The 17,974-nt window shown below is 40.7% G+C and overlaps 1 protein-coding gene across 8 annotated transcripts in view; it reads left to right on the forward strand.

Annotated features, from left to right (window-relative positions):
- UNC80 (unc-80 homolog, NALCN channel complex subunit) overlaps positions 1–17,974 on the forward strand; it is a 203,932-nt gene that overhangs the window by 11,585 nt on the left and 174,373 nt on the right. For all 8 annotated transcript variants that reach the window (XM_079134589.1, XM_079134594.1, XM_079134590.1 and 5 more), the window contains exons 5-7: positions 2,876–2,999; positions 5,604–5,677; positions 8,002–8,141. In XM_079134589.1, coding sequence (XP_078990715.1) covers positions 2,876–2,999; positions 5,604–5,677; positions 8,002–8,141 — 338 coding nt within the window. The remainder of the gene's footprint in view (positions 1–2,875; positions 3,000–5,603; positions 5,678–8,001; positions 8,142–17,974) is intronic.

Below are 17,974 nucleotides of genomic sequence, written 5' to 3' on the forward strand. Positions count from 1 at the left end.
CTTGATTTATTTGTGTTGATATTATGAAAAACATGGACAAGGACTGAACTCAAAAGCTAAGATGTCATTAAAACCAGGTCATTTGAGGTTTGGCTTCCTGCATTTCTGGAGAAAAATCTGATAAACTTTGCTTAATGGTAATTCCCTGCTTGCTGGATAATATCATGCAGACTTCCCTAGGGCCATTTCAAGGAAATATGGGTTACTCTTATCTAACCTTCAGACCTATTTGATTCTCAAACTTCACACATCATTCTGAAATCCCCAAACCTGCTCTTCCTCAACTTGTCCATCTTCATTAATTTCAAAGCCCCAAATCCTGGATACCTCTTTCTCTCTCACATTTTACATACTATCAGCTAGCAAACATCTGTCTCTCCAAAATGTGTTCAGAATCTACCATTTCTTGTTTTATTATCTATTAGCACCCTAGTTAACCGTCTTCTCCTGGATGATAACAATAGCTTGCTAAATAGTCTTTCCATCTATGCTCCTTCTCAAACTATTCTCAATGGCTGGAGTGAACCTATTAAAATACTTGTCCAGTCATATCAGTCCGTTACTCAGAACCCTTTGGTGACTTTCCTTCTTACTCAGCAATTGCTGAAGTTCTTAGTATGTCCTGTTAGGCAACAAATTATCTGACACTTGAGAATTTCTCTGATCTTACTTTTTTTTTTTTAACCATTCTTCTCTCATTCTCTTAACTCCACACCCACAGTTTACTGGTTGCTTCTTGACAGTCAGCAAATTTAGGGCCTTTGCACTTGCTGGTCCTCTTTCGTGGATTGCTATGCTTTCCCAGGCCTTCTTAAGATGTCTTCCTGACATAGCTCTTTACCAGCTTTACTTCTCCTTTGCACTGTGAGCAGGATTTTTTTCATGCTTTGTTCTCCATTGTATTCAATGACCTAGAATAGTACCAGTTGCATAGTATGTGCTCTATAAATATCTGTAGAATAAATGTGGAATGAATTGCACCACATGCTTCATGAGCTGTCCCAGTAATTTCCCAGGGAACCCTGTAGGCTTTTCCACTGTGGGCACTGCTAAGGCTCAGCTGCTCATGGTACCAGAACCCCAGCCTGGTCTTCAGTTTTGCAGAAGTGCCCCTTCTCTACCGCGTGTGTGCGAACTTATTCAGGGACTTTGTCAATCTTTTCGGCTGAAGATCCCTTGTCATTCAGCTACATTGATTCACTGTTTGCAGAATCACTTTTCTGTTTTTCCAATATCTTCCAGGTTCTTATCCTTTAGCTCAGTGGTTTCCATCTATGGCTACATGTAAGACCACAAGGAACTTTAGAAAACCTCACAGAGATTCTAATTTAGTGGGTCTGGGTAGGGAAGGGAAGTGAAATCTGGGCTGTCCATGTCTTAAAAACTCCCGTTGCGAACAGCCAGCAAATTCTGGGGTCTGGAGAGAGGCAAAGGGGGGATTGGAAAATAAAGATTGACAGACACAGATCTTGAAGATCAGGCTTGGATCAGGTGGAGCCTGCTCTCTGATGGAGATGCAGCTCTAAAGAGTTATGCCAACAATTTTCATTTATATATGTCTCATTATCAGGTTAAAGACTATGCAAGCATTATTCTTTGTATTCAGGAAAGTTACAGAAGCTAGGAAATCCTATGTAACTTTTCCATAGTTTGCAATCCACAGTTGCAAAGTGCAAGGTCAGGAGCTTTGTATAACTCTCAAGAAAGTCCATTGTTTAAAGTTTGTATAAGGCAGGCAGGAACTGGAGAAACAGAGCTGGTGAAACAATGTGGTTGCCTAGCATAAGAATTCCTTTCTTCTCAGGAGCTGTGTGCCTGAGATCAAGGTTAGAACTGATAGGGCTCTTGCACAGAGCCTTCTCATGCAGGGCATTGCTACAGTAGCTAGGCATCCTTTGCCCTTGCATAGAAACATTCCCAGGAACCCGGCATGCTACAGCCATGAGGGCATCAGAGACCCCTGATCTCAGAAACTGCTCTCCCATCCTCCATCACCGCTCCCAACACTCCCCAAATAATCACAATATGCAAGGCAGGGTTATACATCATGATCCTAAGTGAATTCCTGGGTCTCAGATGTGTACATTAATCTGTGATGACATTCTCTGCTTCCATCTTCACGCTGCGTTGAGAGGCTGAGTTTTGTGAGCTGTTTCCTCACAACATATTTGGACTTACACAATATGAGATTACATTTTAAATACCTCAGCCTCTCAAAATAACATAATAATAATGCAGAGACTGTTTAATTAGAGATAAGTCGTGTGAGCAGGGGTTGTAAAACCAGTCCAATTCGGCAAGCATTTATTGGCTCTCTATTGTGCACACAAATCCTAATGCTGTATTAAGTGCTGTGATGATGGGTGGGAGGGAAGGAGGCTGCTTGATCTGTCCCTGACCTCAAGGAATTAAAGATTGTTAAGAGAGCAAATAACACACCACAAAGGATTAAATATATTTACCTGATTCCATAAAATGCAAGGAGTGCTGGACCCAAGAACAGAAAAGTCAAAATTGCCAGAATGTGAGAATATCGCACAGGGGAAAATGAGGACAATTAAATAATTAAGAGGAATTATAATGACAATCTCAAGTGAAGAGATCCGCCAAGACTTTTGAAATCACTGCAAACACAGAATGGTAATTTTTATGTTCCATGCTTTGCCCAAAGATACGGCTAGATTAATTTTTTTATTTTGCATAAAGCAGACGACTGTGATTTCCATAGTGATTGCAATGATTGTTTAGGGTCATTGGTTCACCCTAAGAAAGTCTAGCATATCAACCCATTCTGAAAACAATCTTGTGACTGCATTGTTCCCTCCAACTGGCTTTTACAAGCCAGTTATTAGACAGAGATATTTTCTGTCCCCAGGAATCCGATCTCACCTTCCGATTGGCCAGTGGGCTTGTTATATGGCAGCCGATGTGGGAGCACAGACAGCCCGAAGTCTCTGGCTTCACAGCATTGGTAAAACCCATCCGGAACATCATTACAGGTTCGTGACTCAGCAATGGAACGGTATTAGTAGATTCCCTCTCACCTAGAAGTAAGGGTGATGGGTTGCTTTGCCCTTAAGAAGCTGAGAAGAACATCTCTCAGGGGGGTTATCTAGATATCCCAAGTATAGGGCATATTCTTACCCAACAGGGACTCATGCTTTTATTATGTGACCCTGGGTAAGACATTTGCCTTAGTTCTGTAAAATGGGAATTAAAGCATCATATTAATAGTACTTACAGGATTATTATAAGGAATAAATGGGTTACTACATGTAAGACATTCTAAAACCACAGTGCATACCTGGCCCATAGAGAATGAGTAAGCAGTAGTTCTTATTATAATTATTATTTTATCATCATCATGGTAGATGAAGTAGATGCTAGCAAACCTTTTCACTTCAGAAGTCATCTACTGAGGTAGTGCTATTGAATTACAGACAGAGCACAACAGGATAGACTGAAAACTGCATGGAAGCTTATATGTCCCTCCAGTCTGTCTCTTGCTGCGGTTATCTAACCTAACTTTCCTATCTCTGATAATGTAAAATAGAGATGATAATGCCACTTTACAGGACATCTTAGCAAACAGTAAATGAGAATGCACATAAAGTGCCCATTTTATAGTATGCGATTAAAAAATTCCATCATTATATTCCCAACTTATTTTTAGCAACAAAAGTAAAAACTTTTAAAAATAATTATGTGGGATCTGGGGTGGTGGCTCAATGGTAGAGCGCTTGCCTAGCATGTGTAAGGCACTGTTTCTGACCCTTAGCATCACATAACAAATAAAATAAAGACACTCTGTCCATCTACAACTACAAAAATTTTTTTCAAAAATAATTATGTGGACAAATCTACAGAAATATATATTTACATACATACATCTTATACACATTTACATGTCTAGTTTGTTAACTCTTCATGTTTTTGTGCAGACAGTGGAGGATTAGGCATGTAAAAGAGCTCTATGAATGGAAGAAGATTCTAAGCATGTTCTTGTATACATTTACCTCTATAACTTAACAGAGTCTTGCAAAGTATATGTTAAGGATTTGTGTAACCAAGGAGAGGAGTACCATGTTATTCATATGTTTGGTAAGATGCTTTTAGTGGTCAATATAACCATTCAAAAGGAGAGTTAATTTTTTCAAATTATAAAAGTAGATTAATTCCACAACTTATATGTATACAAAACATTAATGTTGGAAATATAAACTCAATAGTGACAGTCTGTCATAGTTTCAAACATCAAAGAAATAAATAAGTAAAAGTGTCATACCCAGAAATCAGCATCAGAGTCTATGTATAGAATAAGGTTACTTTGAATTCAAATAATTGGAGAGTAAATATAGAAGAGATGTAAGAGTTTTTTTTAATATAAAAAAAGTAGAAATAAGACAAAAATAATAAAATATGCTCCAGTGTAACAAATTTATTAGTGAAAAAGCCATATCTTTATAGTATGTTGGTTAAGGAGACTTGATTTTAATGTTTTTTAAGTCTTCCTATCACTGTCTTTTATGAATGGGACAGTCACTTCAGATTTAGGATTTAGGGTTCTCTCCTTCTCTTTTCTGATCTGGGGATCAAACCTCACACATGCTAGGCAAGTACTCAGTCACTGAGCTACCATCTCTCACCCAGCCTCATCTTGAGGCTGGGACATAGCTCAGTGGTAGGGCATCTGTCTAACACGCACGAGGGCCTCCGTTCATTCCCCAGCACTGAAACCGTGCCCCCTGTCCCCCACAGCCACGAATGGTTACCTAACACAAAGACAAAAATCACTAAGAAACCTTGCCCCTCCATGAACATCTGGGCTCTTCACCTCCCCCTGCCTTTGCTTCTGGATGATGCTCATGGTTGTTTTTTTTCCCCCTGTGCCTGATGCTGTGCTCTTGAAATGGCACCAGCGTCAGAGGCATTAGACTAGTTTAGCCAGCATGACCAGAAAGAGCAGTGGTACCCTGTGACCTTGGCAGATCCCTTTCTTCTCAGTGCCAGATTACTCACCACTCAAGTCAGATACTGCCATCTTAGTTTCCCACTGATCCTGATCCCAAGGTGAAGACGTATCTGATTTGAGTGTTACCTTAGGGGCAGCTTAATGTGCTGGTTAAAGCAGGCTCTGGGATCAGAGAGCCTGGGCTGCAGCCCTCATGTAAGTGTCTAGTGACCTTGGGCAAATTAAACTTCCCATGCCTTAGTTTCTTCATCTGTAAAATGAGTATGATTCTATAGCAGTATTATAGGATTATTGAAAGGGCTAAATTAATCAATATATATAAAATCCCTAGAACAGAACTTGTGGATAGTAAGTGCTAGGTAGACGTTATCTGTTATTATTTTTAGTATTGCCAACTTCTTAGCATCATAATCTGAGTTAAACTAAGGAGATGAATGTTGTCATTGATAACCTAGAAGTGCTAAGATTTTTTGAATTCCTTATTTCTCTTACACGTCTTATTAAACAGCTTCTTTCAAGGTGACAATGATCTATTAAATTGGCTTTTTACTTGAAAATGAAAAGAATTTATGAAATAAAATGAACTTAAAACCTTATAAAATTCGTGATGGAATTTCTTTCATCTTCCCAGCCAAGAGAAGTTCTCCTGTAAACAGTCAGAGTCTGACCTGTGAATCACCAAATCAAGAGACAAGACACCGCGAGGTTAGTTTATGGCAATAGAGGGGGAAAAAGGAACTCTGGTATGGTGTATGGTGTACTGTGGAGACTTAAGTTCTAGAATCATACTACTGAGCTCAGAGCCCTCCTTCCTAAATGTGAAACTTTTAACAGCCTCTGGTTTTCTGTCAGCCAAGTATGAAAATCAATTTTATGCATCTCCCAAAAATGAAGAAGTGCTGAAGAAAGACATTGTATGACTCGTGTTTTATCTCAGTGATTAGCATGTGATAAGTAGTGCTTTATCTCACTGGCTGGGATGTAACCCTCTTATCATTATTCATCTCACATTAAATAAAGTATCATCTTGTTCTCAATTATTGAATCCTGTAATGTTTATTAGGTAACTCTAATGTAGCCTTAATAGTGTCTCAGGGGGTTGAGAGGAGAGAGTAGGAAGGAGAGAGAAGATACAGCCCTTCCCCTTACAGAATCTGAAGTTTAATGAAAAGTCGGAACTTACCCACATAAACAGAAGATGCAAGATAAAACAATGTCATTCAATGAAAATTTGTCACATTGGGTTTGTGTAAGAGAGAAATGAAGGCCAGGGAAATGAAAGCCACAAGGAAATGTATACTGCTATTAATGTAACATTTCATTAGTTGACCTGCCTTCACTTTCATTTCAACATGTTCAAAGTGCAACCTGCTGCCTTCCACAGAAATTGGATCCTCTTTTCAACAGATGTATTACCATCAGGAATATCATGATCCTTCTTACTCTCTAAGCTGGAAATGTTGGTATCCTAGTATATCTGCCATTTACTGAACACTTTCTCACACTGGTTTATATGCTTTAACGTTTATGTATTTTTCACATTTAACATCTTTGAAATTGAGTGTACTCGACAATCTTTGGCCTCTGAAGATCTCCCTGCCTGGTGGCAGTCTTAATATGATTGTCAATCTTGTGCCTCCTGAATTTGGTCATTTCTAGCACTGAAATCTGCAGCAGTGGAGTTAGTGACTTGCAAGAATGTCAGAGGGAATCGGGTTCACTCTTGAGAAATGACACTTCTACAAAATAACACATCTCGACACAGAAAGTTATTCTTTGGAAAAAATATAAATAACTCTGAGTTAAAAATTCTAAATATGAAGAAATGTTAGGAATACCTCCACCAGTTTATTTCACGTATACACTCCTTTCATGTATACATAGGACGGGTAGGTAATAAAACACTATGCCTACCTAAGTCTGAAATAACTCTTTCAATAAGTATACAATGGAAGTCCTCACTGATAATGTCAAGTGTCCTAATTTATTTAACAGGGTACTTTTTTTTTAACTCAATGGTGCATAAAATAATAAGTGTCATAATTTTTTATCTTAACTACAGTGAAATATGGAAATCTCATACTGTTTCTACTAAATCCTTCTGATCTCTTGCTGAGTCATAGTATTTCCTTTCATTATGTTACTAAGATGTGCTCTTTATTTTCTATACCCACTACCACCCTTCAAATCCAGGACCTTATAACCTGACTGCTGCTTTAACTGCCTACTCAGATTTTTATGTGAAGCACACATACAGCGTATATACAGTGTACCCATGCTAACGGATCATTTGATCGAGTTCAGAGGACTCATTTCATGAAATTTCTAGCTGTATTTGTTTTTCTATAAATTGTGATTAAATGATGGCTTCGTTTGTGTATGAAAATAGAAAGAATAAGGACTAAACTACTATGATGATATTTGAGGGTCTTCATACTTTAGCAAAGAATTTAATCTGTAACCTATGGATCGATATCTCAGATTAAATTTATCAGCTAAGTGTAATTAAAATTTCTGGGTATATACTTAAAAATCAGAATAATTGTTAGTATATACAATTGAAAAATGTATTGCATCTCCCTCTGATGAATAATGAAAAAATGGGGACTTTGCACTTTATTCCCACATGCTGGCTTTAATGTGATTACTTCCTGCTAAATTGGTGCTGGTTTTTAGCCCCACACTGCCATTCAGTTCTCAGTATGAGTGTATCTGATGAATTGTCCGGTTCATAAATCTCCTACTGATTTTGGATATAAAGGTGAAAAAGAAAGGAATCAAGGGCAAAATGAATTAAAATATATGAAAGTACTTAGCCTAATGCTTGGAATGACAGAGCTGCTCTCTAGAAATCTCTTTCCATTTCCTTTTAGACCCCAAATCCTTTGTCTATGACATTATAATTAGTTTTGATGAAAAGAACCTATGGATGTAATATAGGTGGTGATTCTAGAGGATATATCTGAAGGGAAAAAAAAAAAAAAAGAAAGAAAGAAAAAACCCTAATATGCTCTTTCCATCTCCAAAAGGGACTCCAGGTGGTCTGTGAAACTTTGCAGTCAGATTCCATCTCACCCAAAGCCACCATTTCGGGCTGCCACCGAGGAAACTCCTTTGATGGAAGTCTTTCCTCCCAAACTTCCCAGGAAAGAGGCCCATCTCATTCCAGGTACATGATTGCAATGTTAGAGACAAAATGTATTCCTGGTTACCAGAAATTAAATGTGCATTTTTAGCTACTTTCATAGCCTCTGTTCTTTAAAATATGTATGTGCATGCTTTGCATATCCATATTCTTGGCGAAGGTATAATTAGATTATTAATTGCAGAAATGTGATATGAATGCCTCGCGTTTAAGCTAACCAGGATGGAAGTGGGAAGACATGTCTGATTTAATGAGATGTCTGAATTAGATGCTATTTTAAATGTTTATGTGCAGAAATGCCAATGATGCTATCAAAAGATTATGTTGCAGAGATGTGAAAGGATCTGCTTTAATGTATAAGGATACTTTATTCTAGCAGATCCTTATATTGAAAGAGGCTAAAGTATGTGGGAAGAATAAAATGTGCTCTTTGCAAACATTCCAACCCTGCCACTCTTATTTTGTGTGCATAGTGAACTTGCTTACACTTCACCAGGAACTTCACCCTGCAAAAGTATGGACCCCTGGATTCATGAAATTTGCCACTTCACCTAAGGGACAAGAGTCCCTAAGACCATTTGTATGTCTCTACTCCCAAATGAAGTTACAGTCTAGTGGGTAGTATTTTAAAAGTAGGCATTTAAAAGTAGCTTTATTGAACTATAATTTCTATACCATAAAATTCACCTGTTTTAAGCTTATAGTTTAATGACTTCTATAAATTTACAAAACTGTGTACCTATCACCACAATCCAATTTTAAAAACTTTTCATCACCCAATAATGTCCTTTGTATCTACTTACAATCACTCCCATTCCCACACCTATTATACTTTCCATCTGTTTTGGGTTACATTTCTAGACTGTTAATATACATAGAATAATACAGTTTCTGTTTTTTTGCATCTGACTTCCTTCACTTACCATATGTTTTTAAGGTTTATTCATATGAGTGCCGGGGTCTGTAATCCATTCCTTTTTATTGCTGAATAATATTCCATTATATGAATCTATCACATTTTCTTTGTTCATCTGTTGATGAATATTTTGGTTGTTTCCACATTTTGTCTATTATGAATATTATTCATATGAACATTCACTTACATCTTTATGTTTTCAATTCTATTGGGTAGATAGTCCTGAGTAGAATTGTTGGGTTATATGGCAAATTCATGTTTAATTAAAAAAACCACCAAACTGTTTTCTAGAATGGTTGCATCATTTAACATCTTCCCAGCAACTTCTGAGAGTTTGTGTCTCCATGTCCTTGGGAACATCTGTTATTGTCTGTCTTTTTTATTATAGTTATTTAAATGGCTGTGAAACGGGATCTGACTATGGTTTTGTTTACTTTTCCTTAATGACTAATGATGTTAAGTATATCTTACTGTGCCTATTAACTATTCAGAGATCTTCTTTGATGGAGCATCTATTCAAAACTTTTGCCAACATTTTAACTGGGTTGTCTTATTATTGAATTTTAAGAGTTGTTTATATATCTGGATATAAATCCTTTCTCAAAAAAAAAAAAAAAAAAAAAGATTCACAGATATTTCTTCCCAGTGTCTAGCTTACCTTTTCATCTGATAATTTTTGAATGCTCTACCTCCATCTAGCACCAAATCAAGTTGCATGTGTAGTGTTTTCAAAAGATCTTCAAATTATTGAAAACATGGAGCACTATAAGTGCAATTTTGTTTTTAACCCCAAAACTACCATGTTGTACTTAAAAAATAATATGCAAAGAGTGTGTTTACCTTTGCATCTTTATTTAAACTTAAAGCATGTGCTGGGTGAGAATATGAAATTTGAGAGCAACCTTGATTGTGTAAGTGGGATTGATTTTGCTTATCCACTCATTTACGTCCCAGGTCAATGGTGATAATGAGTACTTAAAAATCACATATATGTGGAACTAAAAATGTTGAACTCATAGACGTGGAAAGTTGAATGGTGATTACCAGGGGCTGGGACAAGGTTTGGTTGGGAAAATGGGTGATGTTGATCGAAGGATACAAGATTTCAGGAGGAGAGGAGGAATAGGCTTTAGTGATTTCTTGCACAGAGCAGTAGTTTATTATTTTAATACATAATAATATATTGAATATTTCAAAATTACTAAAAGGGTTGATGTAAAATGTTTTTATCACATGCACACAAAGACAGATATGTGAATTGATGGATTTGCTAATTAGCATACTATAATAATTCCACAATGTAAATGGACATCAAAAAAATCACATTGTATGCCATTGATATATAATATAATTATTCTTTGTCAATGCAATTACAAATGAATGTGGAAGGAACTCTATGACAAGAGCAATCCAATCTCCTATCATCTCTCTGATGTTCTAGCAACATTGAACTGCTTGAGCATTGCCACTAAGGGCTCCAGAATTCAGAAGAGAATGTTTTTCTTTGAAAATAGACTGTGGGACACTGATGGCCCCAGATATATCTAAAACCTTGTTCTCCATGCTGAGGCACACAGGCCCTCAAAGGCCACCTCTGCCTTGATTCCACACACAATGCATGTGTGTTCCATTGTGATGTCGGTAGCTGAGGGAGTTGGGGTTGGAGATGTTCAAGAACAGCATTCTCCATGTTGCTGAACTTAAGCTGCTACAGGTTCACAGCACAGTTGTTTCTTTTGCTCATGTTAAAGGATTGTTTTGGGGAACTGCACAGCAATAGATGTAGAACATTCCTAAAATGAGAGGGTTGGAAAGTCCAATATTTCACTTCAAAAATCAACTAGGAGAAAAGATAAGCTTGCCTGGCTCTCCTTAACAGGACATAAGATGGAGTGAATGAGCTGCTTGCCCTACTCTCCCTATGAGAACCAGCAGGCCATCCTGCTCTCCTCACAAGGACAAAAGGGCCACTCGATGAGCAGCATGTCCTGCTTGCCTTATAAGGACACAAGTCATACTGAAGCAAGAGCTTCACCTACTCCTTTATGACCCCATCTTAGGTAATTACATCATAATCTAGCCATTTCAAGAAAAAAAAAAAATAACCACTTATACCTAGGGTTGGGTTTAGAACTTAAGCAAATGATCTGGGGCATATAATTTAACTTATAGTGCTCTCTCACCCCACTTGGGGCATTTTTATCCACTGGTGTTGGATTTTGTCATGTGATAATACTACATCAATCCATGCAGTCATGGGACTTCCTGGCTTGTTGGTGAAGTGCATATCCTTAAGCAAATATGGTCTTGCAAATTCCTCCTGCCCAGTGACCCAATAAACATTCACTTGATCCATCTCTTAAACTTCTTTGACCCATAGGTTACCTGGAAGTGTGCTTACTTTCTAAGGTCTTGGATATTTTCGGACTCTGTTTCTAGTTTAAGTTGTGCTTAAGGGAAACACCGAGTATATTTTCAATTCTTAAAGTTTGATTGTTTTTAATGAAGTGATAAAGATTGTAAAAAGGAACCAAAGGAAACTCTGGAAAATGAGAATTAAATACACAATTGGATTAAAAATTCAATAGAAAAAATAACCAACAGATTATTAATTGAAAGGCCCTTAAAAGTATTCATAAAACTTTTTATGTATTGACTGGACAATTCACTTTTTACTCACAGCACTTTGGATATTCATAAAAGATATCACAGTTTAGGGGATAAAGCAAATGTTAGCCCAAACAAATAAGGACAGGGACCTCTTTGAATTTGTTAGATAAAAATGGATTGCGATTAGAAACCAATGACAAAAAAAAAGTTCTAGCCCCTACAACAGGACATTAAACACTACACACACTTGAAAGAGAAAAGAATTGCAGAAAAAAGTCTGTACAGAAATTATAAGAACCTTAGAAACAAATCAGGACAAAAGTATAACGAATAAGAATCTGTGGGACTGTGTGAAGGCAGTCCTAAGACAAACTTTTCTAGCAATGGTCTCCTATTTCTAAAAGACTTGTAAAATACCAAGGTACCAAATAAACGAACTACTGTTACACCTCAAGGTCATAGAGAAACGTAAAAATGGAAATATCAATAGAAGACTCATGCAAATCAATCAATGAAGTTCACCACCTAAACAGAATTCGGGACAAGAATCAGAGGATTCCATGGACAGATGCAGGAAATGCCTTCGCCCACGACAGCACTCATTCATTTTCATAAGACTTAGGAAAACTAAGGAGAGAAGGAACCTCAACATCTTCAACCCTCTACGTGACGCAACAAAGGTCAGCATCATTCTCAGTGAAGAAAAACTGAAAGCATTTCCTCTAAAGCAGGAACAAGGAAAGCCTGTCCACTCTCCCCACTACTGTTCAACCCAGAACTTTAAAGCAGAGATAGGTGATCAGGGAAGAGAAGGAAATCAATGGGATACAAAGAGGAATACATGATCCTCTATGTGAAAGACTCCCCTAAAAATCACCAGAAGACTTCTAGAACTGATTAAAAAAAAAAAAAAATTTACCAATGAAGCTGGATTGAAGATCTACAAATAAAGCAGTTCATTTCCTTTACTCCAATAATGAATCTGCTGCAGAGGAAATGAACACTCTGCTTCACAATAGCTTCCAATAAAGTAGCATTAAACCCAACCAAGGAGGTGAAAGATGTCTATACTGAAAACTACACCACCCTGACATGCACTCTGTAACAAGGGATCCATTTCTGACCACTAAGGGTAAGAGGAAGAAGCTTCCGTCAGAGAACCTGCAGGTGCCAGCCCTGAGGAGATGTCAGGGGGACAGTGTCCAAAGCCATCCTCTTTGACAGCCCTGACCATGTCTGTTCTCTTCTGCCCACTTGGATTGACAAAACTGTATTAATAGAAACCAAAGGTGAGAGCAAGTCCACGTTGGTGCACTTCGTCTTCATGAAAAATTGAATTCAACAGGTGGATGGACACCTGCACTCCTGAAATCCTGTATACTCCCTGTCCAGTACCGTTAGCAACAGTCATGAGCTATGATTTGTTGTGGGAAGGAGGCCCCCAGCCACCGCTGCAGGCAGGCCTGGCCCTGCCCACTGACCCACCTACACACAGCATCATGGGATGATGCCATAGAATACCCTGAGGCCTCCCATACCTTCTCACGTGGAATTTCTCCCACCCTTGCCACCCACATGCCCACACACCTCGGGGGGATTCCTCCTGACCATGGTTACCAGCTAAAGGTCATGTGTACACTGGCTCAAGGAGATTGACTCCATCTGCTCCAGGTCAAGGGGAGTGAGTCTGTGTGCACCAGATCAAAGCAAGGGACTGTTCTACACTAGCTGGAGGCGAGTGAGCCCAGGTACTCTCAGGCTGGGGGAGTCTACCTACACTGGCGACATAGCGTTACAGGCCTTAGAGGCCTGGGTGGCACTCAACCTGAGGTCCCTTCATTCTTTGAATCAACCCTTATTTTTTTTTCTTGTAACTCTTGGAAGAAAAATGTTATGATACAATATATCTGAAACAAATTTATTTGAAACATCTCAGAAGAATGGGAGAAAGGACAGAGGGGGCAGGGCAGGTGAAGTGTCCTGGGCAGAACAGTCTCTGGTGTCTTTGGCAGGTGGGGGCAGAGGGGACTCACGCTGGGCGCTGGTTCTGTGGGGCTCAGCTCTCCACTAGCTCGTGGCCACACTGCCTATGGGTCTGGCCTGTCTCTTCTCTCTGCCATTGGAACAACCGCATTGGTGGCACGTGGCAGGCAGCAGCAGAGTTTTCGGACACAGGTGGCGATCCTCCCAGTCCAGCGCTTCCTGTTGTCTGCAGATGAATCCTGGGAGGAGTTTCTGTGGCCTCTTCCGAGCAGCCTAAGTAGCATCCTCCAGCGTTTGGGCAAGTAGGACACAGAGTCAGAGCGGGCAGCTCTGCTGGGAGTGGGGTCCTTGGCAGGCGGGAAGCCGAGAGGAATAGCGGGCACAGTGGCCCTTCTGGTGGCCTCCTGTGTGGGCTGTTTGTCCTCCTCGGGAAGCTGAGGCTCACAGGGCAAGGAGACATTGTGAAAAGCAGGCTCACTCTTGCTCCTCCTTGGGAAGCCAGGGAAAGCAGAAAGATCGGTGGTACGTGGGGGAGGCACAAACCTGGGAGGCCCAGGTTTCCTCAGGAACACGCACCCTATCCCCTGCCTTTTCTGGTGCTGGACAATCAAGTAGGTGGCCATGGGCGCATCAAACTTTCTCTGGACCAGCGATAACCAGGTTTGGTACGGATCCAAACCCATGTCCAGCACGAGCGTCATGATTTCGGGGTCTGGGTGTATGGGGACTACCTCCCTCCATGGAGGGAGTAAATCGTCCTCACCCTGCTTCGGCCACGGGTGCTGAGAGATTTTCTTGGCCGTGGGCCGCTTCTTGGGCTGCACCGTCAGCATGCGGCGGATGAGCCTTCGGGCTTTGACGGGCACAGAGAGAGGAATGTTGTAGCTTGCCTGGACGATGAGCTCCAGTATCTCCCTGGAGGTGGGTGCCATAAACGGAAGGGTGTGTGTCAACATGAAGTAGAGGATGACACCCAGGCTCCAGACGTCCACTGGGGGACCCTCGTACTCTTCCTGCACGATGGTTTTGGGGGCCAGGTATGGGACAGTCCCCCAGAACCTCCTCACCTTCTGCCCGGCCCGGAACCTGGTGGTGGCGCCAAAGTCGATGAGCTTGATGCGGCCTCTGGCGTCCAGCACGATGTTCTCTGGCTTCAGGTTGCGGTGCAGGATGTCCTTGTCATGGCAGGAGCCCACAGCACACACTACCTGCCTGAAGACCCTGCGGACCTCCTCCTCCTGCATGCTACATGCGATGCGCATCAGTAGCTCTTCCCCACCTGCATGCTCCATCACCATGTAGATGTGCTTCTCAGTGCCAATAACCTGGAAGAGCTGGGCCACACTGGGATGCTCCAGGGTCATCAGCACGATGGGCTCGGAGAGGACCGGGATGTTCTCCGGCACCAATTCCAGGACTTTCACCGCCACCTCTGCCCCGGTGAGGCGATGGCGGGCCAGGGCCACCTGGCCATAGGAGCCATGCCCAATGGCCCTCACGAACTCGTAGTGGTCTGTGAAGGCGCACTCACGCCAGGTGCTGGGACCCGGCCGTGAGGCACACCTACTCTCACTCTTACTACTCTGGCTAAACATCCTAAGCAGGAACACCACCTAAGGATGCTAGCTTAAAAAAAAAAATAACAAGCCAAAACAACAAATCAAAATTAAAAACCAAAACAAGACAAAACAACAAACCCAAATCAAAGAACCAATATCCCAAGACCACAGCCACCAATCACCAACCGCCAACCACCAAACACGCTAACTAGCTGGGAGTCGGACAGGTCACCACCAAGAGCTTCCTGTACTTGTGGACAAAAGCCCAGCTGCAGCCCACCCTCTTATATACCTGCCCTTTCAAAATGCCTCACAATGGCTCCTTGTGATGTCAGAGCAAGAAATGGCCGAGTCATGCCTGGCCTTAACCCCCAGTGGTCAGCTCCCTTTTGGGCCTCCAGAAGGTTTTCCATCACCAGAATAAGAAAGAATTAAAAAGGACTGCAGATGTTTTTTTTCCTTCTGTGGGTTATGGAGACTCTTTACAAATTAAAACGTGTACAGTACTCCAAAGGACTTGCCACTTCAAATAAAACACTTCTAATAATTCTGGACTTTGAAACACCTTATCATATCTACACTCAAGGTACTCAGTTCCTTTTCCTTCCAAAAGAAAGTGGTAGCACCTCACTCCCACTGTGGTACTCTAACCAAATGCCCTGTTCCCTAAGACACTGTAGAGGACAGTCTTAACACCAAGGGAGTCAAGAGGGAGGAAGGCTTCACCATAATTTTCACACACTTCCTCTCAGGGATGAATCATTATAAGCTCTGGATTTCCAAAAAGAATGGGTTGTTATATTCAGAGTGATAAGGGACAAAACGTGGAAACCAAGGTTCCTAGAACTTGCCAAAGTGTCCTCCTGTAAGGGAGAAGAAATGGAGGCATTCTCAGATGAATGTGTCCCTTCTTGCTGCTGTAACAAAATACCTTAGACTGGGTAATGTACTAGCAGGACTTAACTTACCCCAGTTGAAGATCAAAGCATTTTGTTGCCCTATCCTCACATGATACAAAGGGGAAGAAGGATGGAACTCAACTCCTCAAGGGTTTTTGTGTGTGTGTGTGTGTTGGGGGGGGTGGGCAGAGAGGGCATTGTCATGATTAATTGCAGGGCCTCACACTTCTCAGGCAAGTACCCTAACCCTGAGGCACATCTCCAGCCATTTATTGATCTATTTATCTATTAATTAATTTATTTGAGACTCGTTTTTGCTTAGTTGCTCATGCTGGGCAGGAATATGTGATTGTCCTGCCTCAGTAAACAGAGGAGGTAGGCTTACTCCCTGTTATCCTATGAATATGAGGGGGCCCCCCAAGCTCCTGTGTTCATGCAGAAGTAGTCAGTGCTAAAAATATTGGATTGTGGGAGCTGTAGAATAATTATACCATCTGAATTTCAGTGGAATAACTGGGTGTTAAGCGTAGGTATGTCAAGTGTGGCTGGAGGTGGTGGGTCACCAGCATCAAGCCCTGGAAGGCTGTTCCTTTCCTGTGACCATTTACTCTCTCTCTCTGACTCTTTACTGCCATGAGGGGAGTAGCTTACCTCCACTGGGCCCTCCACTCATGGTGTGCTGACTCACCTTGGGCCCAGAGAAATGGAGTTGGCCATCTAAGGAATGAGCCTGCTGGGATCATGTGTCCATACTTTCCGTTGATTTTGTCAGAGTAACATGAAAACTAACTGAAACAGAAATCTGTATAGTGAGAAGTGGTGTCAGTGATCAGAAAGCTGATCATGTGCATCAGAAAGCTTGAATCTGGTTTGGAGTAAGAATTTTTAATGCTATAGAGAGGAAAACTGGAAAACTTTAGATTCTACTAAGAAGAGTTTAAGAGGAACTCAGGTACTCAGTAGACCAGAGTACCAAACAGATATGTAGACCTGAGCTTTTAGAGGGAAACGAGGAACCTATCTGAAGTTGGACTCTACACCACTTGTGTTCTAATCTGGCAAAGCTTTGATTACATTTTGTCCATGTCCAGAGATTCTACTGAGGCTGAATTTTAAAGCCATGGGCTAATGAATGTGTTGGAGGAAATTTCAACACAGCACAGCATATAGTCAATGGCACAGATATTGCCCAGTTCCCCAGAGAAGGGGGAACAACAAAAAAAGAGAGGAATGATTTCAAAAGCTTGTGGTTTGTCCAACTTGTATTTGGAAGCTGAGCCTCAGGAAGATGTGCTTGTTGAAGAGAATAGAGCTCCTAAAGGGATGCCAGGAACTTTGCACAAAAACAGCAAGAACAAGACCTGACAGTATTTCAGGAATTTGCAAGACCATTGACACTAAGGGCTCCAGGATTCAGAAGAGAATGAGAGAGAGAGAAAGAGAGAGAGAGAGAGAGAGAGAGAGAGAGAGAGAGAGAGAGAGAGAGAGAGAGAGAGAGAGAGAGAGATTTGAATCCTACTCTCAAAGTCTTTCAATGGACTTTTTGCCTGATGAAGCAATATTCTGAGATGACCTTAGATCATTGTGAGCCTATACAAATGACTTAGTAGCTTACCTTTAGCCTTATCTGTAGACTGTTATTCCAGCAGCTCACTAGATGTTCTGTTTGCTTGAAAGTAATTTCATAATTTTAACATCATTTACTATCAGGAAAGGCTGATAATTTTCAATGTCATCAAGCCCTCTCTGATTAACCTTTAATAACTTTCCCTTTCATTCATATCTCTTCTCTTGACTTGTTATAATTAGCAAGAAGAAATCAGAAGGTATCTTTGACACTTTATTTGGAAATCTTCTTCATTGGATCACCTGGTTTATTAGGCACATTTT

This window comes from Sciurus vulgaris (genome assembly GCF_902686455.1).
Source record: "Sciurus vulgaris genome assembly, chromosome: 3".
Taxonomy (NCBI): domain Eukaryota; kingdom Metazoa; phylum Chordata; class Mammalia; order Rodentia; family Sciuridae; genus Sciurus; species Sciurus vulgaris.